This window comes from Ochlerotatus camptorhynchus, unplaced genomic scaffold (genome assembly GCF_037179485.1).
Source record: "Ochlerotatus camptorhynchus isolate MF236.1 unplaced genomic scaffold, CSIRO-AGI_Acam_v1.1 ptg000314l, whole genome shotgun sequence".
Classification (NCBI taxonomy): Eukaryota; Metazoa; Arthropoda; class Insecta; order Diptera; family Culicidae; genus Ochlerotatus; species Ochlerotatus camptorhynchus.
The window spans coordinates 122,133-128,132 of NW_027040802.1; the positions used below are offsets into that span (position 1 = coordinate 122,133).

The 6,000-nt window shown below is 37.2% G+C and overlaps 1 protein-coding gene across 1 annotated transcript; it reads right to left on the minus strand.

Annotated features, from left to right (window-relative positions):
- Window positions 1–5,278: 5,278 nt before the first annotated feature.
- On the minus strand, window positions 5,279–5,786 carry LOC135707599 (large ribosomal subunit protein eL20-like). The gene is made up of 2 exons (XM_065229465.1): window positions 5,589–5,786; window positions 5,279–5,521 (listed from the first exon to the last, which is right to left on the minus strand). Exons 1-2 carry the CDS (start codon window positions 5,784–5,786, stop codon window positions 5,363–5,365), a joined length of 357 nt encoding a protein of 118 aa, XP_065085537.1. The 3' UTR covers window positions 5,279–5,362.
- Window positions 5,787–6,000: the final 214 nt, after the last annotated feature.

Consider the following 6,000-nt stretch of genomic DNA (forward strand, 5'->3'; position numbering starts at 1 on the left):
TGTGGTGATTCCTCTCACGCAAAGGACGACTGTCCTGTGAAGGAAGATCCTAAGAAATTTAAATGTTCAAATTGTGGTGAAAACCACAAATCCAATTTTTGGGAATGTAAGACTCGCAAAGCGATCCTACAATCTCGTTCTAACCGTCAGGTAGGAAACGCTCCACGTTTCCGACCAGGTACAAATTCCTCTGCTGTTAACAACGGTCAGCGAGGAACAAATTCTACATTCGTACCCGTAGGTACAAATATCTCCCCTGCTTCAAATGTTTCATCTGTACCTACTCCCCTCGCTGCTAACAATGTTCAGCGAGTTAATGGAGCTACCTATGCTGCTATTGCAGCGGGTAGAAATCAAAATACTAACCAACGTTCTAATGGAAATTTTGACAATTTTGACTTAGGAAGCATTACTGCCCCCAAAATGGAATTTTTACAGAATTCATTAATTGACATGATTTCTGATATGCTTAAATCTAACTCCATGTTTGATGCTATTCAAACTGGAGTAAAATTTGCAAATAATATTGTCATGACTTTAAAATTCAGTAATGGATTTTAAAGCATTAAATATTGTAAATTGGAATGCTCGATCTCTTAAAGATAATGAAGACGAGCTATTTAACTTTTTAAGAGTTCATAACGTGCATATTGCCGTTATAACTGAAACGTTCCTTAAACCTAACCATAAGGTTAAGAAGGACGCAAATTACTTGATTTATAGAAATGATCGTCTTGATGGACCCTGTGGTGGCGTTGCCATCATTATTCATAGACGAATCAAACATAAAATTCTTTCTTCATTTGAAACCAAAGTTTTTGAAACTTTGGGGGTTTCTGTTGAAACAAAATTTGGACAACTTACGTTTATAGCTGCCTATTTGCCATTCCAATGCGTAGGCCAGCAAAAGAATTTTCTCAAGGGTGACCTCCAGAAACTTACCCGTCATAGGTCTAAATTCTTCATTATTGGTGATTTTAATGCAAAACACCGCTCATGGAATAATGCTCAAAGCAATTCCAATGGTAATATTCTGTTTGATGATTGTTCTGCAGGTTATTACACTATTCAATATCCAAACAGCCCAACATGCTTTTCTTCTGCAAGAAATCCCTCCACTATTGATTTGGTCTTAACTGATTCATGTCAACTTTGTAGCCAATTGGTTACCCATGCTGACTTCGGTTCTGATCACCTTCCAGTAACTTTTGAAATATCCCAAGAAATAATTTGTAATCCCAACAGCTCTACTTTCAATTACCATAGAGCTGATTGGGAGCAGTATCGAACATTTATGGAATATAACTTCGATCCAAACATTCCTTTGCAAACCAAAGATGAAATTAATTATGCTCTTGAATCTCTGACTACTTCTATAGTTGAAGCAAGAGCTGCCTCAGTACCAAAATGCGAGGTTAAATTCGATTCAATTATAATAGACGATGATCTTCAGCTCTTGATCCGTCTTAAAAATGTCCGTAGGAGACAATATCAAAGAACACGCGATCCTGCCATGAAAGTTATCTGGCGGGATTTGCAAAAACAAATTAAAAAGCGATTCTCTGCCCTGAGGAACAAAACTTTTGAAAATAATATTTCTAAATTAGACCCGAGTTCCAAACCCTTTTGGAAACTCACAAAAATTTTGAAAAAACCTCAAAAGCCTATTCCAGCGCTTAAAGAAGGTGGTAAAATTTTGATCACAAATTTGGAAAAAGCTCAGAAACTTGCTAAGCAATTCGAGAGTTCCCATAATTTCAGTTTGGGTCTTACTAGTCCTATTGAGAATCAGGTTGCTCGGGATTTTCTGAATATTTTCTCTCGGGAAAATATTTTTGATGATTCCTGGGGGACTGATTTGGACGAAGTAAGGTCTATAACTAAAAATTTTCAAAATATGAAAGCTCCAGGTGATGATGGAATTTTCTATATCCTCATCAAAAAACTCCCAGAGAGTACCTTGTCTTTCTTGGTAAAATTATTTAACAGATGTTTCCATTTGGCATACTTTCCTGATAAATGGAAAAATGCAAAAGTTGTTCCAATTTTGAAGCCGGATAAAAATCCAGCTGAAGCTTCTAGCTACCGTCCAATAAGTTTGCTTTCTTCAATAAGTAAACTTTTTGAAAAGATAATTTTGAATAGAATGATGCTTCACATCAATACGAACTCAATTTTTGCAGATGAGCAGTTTGGATTTCGCCATGGGCATTCAACTACTCATCAACTCTTAAGAGTTAACAATTTAATTCGTTCAAACAAATCTGAAGGCCACTCAACTGGAGTTGCTCTTCTAGACATAGAAAAAGCATTTGACAGTGTTTGGCATGAAGGTTTGATTGCTAAATTGAAAAAGTTTAATTTTCCACTTTATATTATGAAATTAGTTCAAAATTATTTAACTGACAGAACTATGCAGGTAAATTATCAAAATTCCAAATCTAATCGACTACCTGTTAGAGCAGGAGTTCCTCAGGGTAGCATTCTTGGGCCTATATTGTATAACATTTTCACTTCGGACCTCCCTGATTTGCCTCAGGGTTGCCACAAATCTTTGTTCGCTGATGACACAGGCATTTCCGCTAAAGGAAGAAGTCTTCGTGTTATTTGCAGCAGACTGCAGAAAAGTTTAGATATTTTCTCTTCTTATTTACAAAAATGGAAGATTTCTCCCAACGCTTCCAAAACTCAACTTATAATATTTCCACATAAGCCTAGAGCTTCGTTTTTGAAACCTAGTAGTAGTCACATAGTCACTATGAACGGAGTTCCAATTTCCTGGTCAAACCAAGTGAAATATCTTGGATTAATACTTGACCAAAAATTAACTTTTAAAGATCACATTGAGGGCATTCAAGCCAAATGTAACAAATATATTAAATGTTTGTATCCTCTTATAAACAGGAAATCCAAACTTTGCCTGACGAATAAACTTCTAATATTTAAACAAGTTTTTAGACCGGCCATGCTTTACGCTGTGCCAATATGGTCTAGTTGCTGCACTACCAGGAAAAAAGCACTTCAAAGGATTCAGAACAAAATTCTGAAAATGATTTTGAAGTTGCCTCCCTGGTACAGTACAACCGAAGTACATAGAATTTCGAATGTTGAGACTTTAGCACAAATGTCCAACAAAATAATTAATAATTTCAGGCAAAAATCGTTGCAATCCTCAATTGCAACGATTAATTCCCTTTATACTTAGATAAGATTTAGTTTTAGTTTTTAGTTTTAAGATATCAATTGTTATACTGACATGCAGGTTAAAAAACCTGTTTAAAATACTGAATTGCCAAGACATGAACAATGTAAAAACACTTAGATATATATCATAACAATTAAGGCTGGTACGTTACTGCAGTAACTGGAGCACCTAGGTTAAAATGAAATGTAATTTATTTTGAATTTGGAACAAATAAAGAGTTAAAAAAAAAAAAAAAAAAAAAAAAAAATTTAGTTTCACGCGGCATGTTGCTAAGCTGCATGATTCACTGGCATCAGAAGTCATCACACGCCTTTCGTCAGAATCTGATGTCGTTTGCCTAGAAGCTTCACCTCCTCCGAGGAAGCTTCCTCTAATTGAAATGGGCGAAATAGAGAACACGATCGGCATCGAGAGCGACCATCAGCAAAATGGTGATACGACTCATTTCACCGAGACTCAATGTTCATCAACAATACCGTCTCCGTTGGTTGCCAACCTCAAGCTTGAGTCGACAAATGCTACCGAACCTGACGAAGATGAAGATTTCATGATGCAATGTTAGTATATCAGCTGATATATGGTTCTTCTAGAACCACGAGAAAAGTAGTCGAAATGTGTGCGTTTCATAAAAAATAGTAATTTTTTAGTCCAGTTTTGTGAAATCGCTGGTAGAAAGTCACACCAAAACTGCTTGACAAAGTGGATAATTGCTCAATAGTTGGTCAACCAACTGTCAAAATTTCAGTAAAGTAAGAATTGTAACTCCACTTTTCTAGGAAGCAGGGTTACTTCGTCTCACTTTGCTACAAAAATATATTTTTCTGAGGTATAGAATAGAAATGCCTGTAACATACAAGAAGAAGTTGAAAAGTGTGTTTCACCCATAAAACCTGTCAATTTCACTTTCAGAGCGTCACAATCAGCGCAACCACTTCGTGTAACCTACAAGTACTAATTATCATTACAACATCTAATAATTTCATAATTCAAAAAAAAAAAAATTATAGCGAGTGAGTGGAAGCAACCCTGCTGGGAAGAAAAAAAAATCAGGTCATATACTTTTGTCTTGTACTGTTTAAGCATATCGTTGGAAATCATATTTATATATTAAATTATTATTCTATTTTCACAACTGTTTAGTTTCTGTCGAATTTTAGAAGAATAATCCTGAGGACCCTCTCGAGGACATCCCTGAGGACATCATTGAGTACTGTCCTGAGGACAACTCAGACGGTATCTCTGAAGATAGACCCAGGTATAGCTATGAGCACATCGAAAAGGACCCTGCTAAGGACATGGCTGCAGACAACGATGCTCTTGCCCAAGGTAATAATAAAATAAATATATTTGGAAATAAATTGTTCCTGATGCATGTGGGCGTCTATAGTCGAATACCTGTATACAGAAGAGAGAATAATTAGTTAAAAATGGAAATTTTTCTATTCTCGCAACTTGTTAGTTTCTATCGAATTTTTGGACAGTAATCCTGAGGATAATCCTCTGGACGAAGACATCCTAGAGTACAGCCCTGAGGACAAATATGACGATATCTCTGAAGACAGACCCAGCTAAAGCTCTGATGACATCGCTGAGAACTCTGCTAAGAACATACCAGAAGTCACAGATCCGCTTACCCAAGGTTAGAATAAAATTTCAACACTAAATTTCGATGATCTAACGATCAATTATTTCTACCGTTAGTGACTGTTATGAAATACTACATAGAAGCACTAAACGAAGATCCTGACGAAAATAGTGACAAAGATCCTTGATTGAATAAGAATTTAGTCAACTTAAAAAATAATACAATTTTCATTCGCAAACATTTGTTTTCTTTTCATAGACAATTCGAAACGTTTAGGTTTGGGAACATCACTTAAAAGTAGGGTAGACGAGCGACCTGGAGCAACGAGCGAATTTCCGTCATTGCTAAATTTAATGCGGCATGAAATCGCCAATTCAAACTCATCCATCTTCACAAAAAAAGTTGTTCTCAAGGGAAGCGGTTCCAACCAGTAGGATCCACTTTTATTCCACTCACGGATTTTCTTTCTCAACTAATCACGAAGGATGTTCACATGGTTTCTTACGGATCTTCATCATTTTTACTCCCTAAAAAAGAGTGGAATTAACAGTACATGAACGGCGGCTCCTGGTTTACTGATAGTAAGTATCCGGTCGGCGGAAAGAGAACAGCTTCCTGTAGCGCTTGTGGTGGTATCTTTGCACCAGCGGGAAGCGGATCTTCGAGTCGTGGAACTGCTTGATGTGAGCACGACGGGTCTTGGAGGCCTCAACCGATTCGACCTTGATGATCTGTTGGGAAAACATTCGCATCCATCAGTGATTTTTTCCGGGTCAATACTACCAAAAAGCAACTCACCTGAATGGAGTGGGCACGGGCACGGTGGCGCGAAGCCATATCGCTATAGCACTGCGTGACAGCACCGCCAACGGTCAGATCACGATACTCGCGGTACATGTTGTGGGTACCGGAACGGGAATCGTAGCGCAGCCAGATGCCGAAGTTCTTCACGCGCAGCGGAGTTTTCTCCAGGATACGCTTGATTAGGGTTACCATATCAAAAGCTTGAAAAGGAGGACATTTCATTTGAGGTTTGGAGATTAAGGAGGACAATGATTCCTTTTCGTAACATTAAATGAGGACAATGAGTTTTTATCAAACGATTCAATAATATGTGCGCTATCACAAAATTCATGATTTGCAAAGGTTCAATTGAGATGGTTCATAACTTGTAGTCGTTACCATTTCAAATCATCTTCTCATTATATTT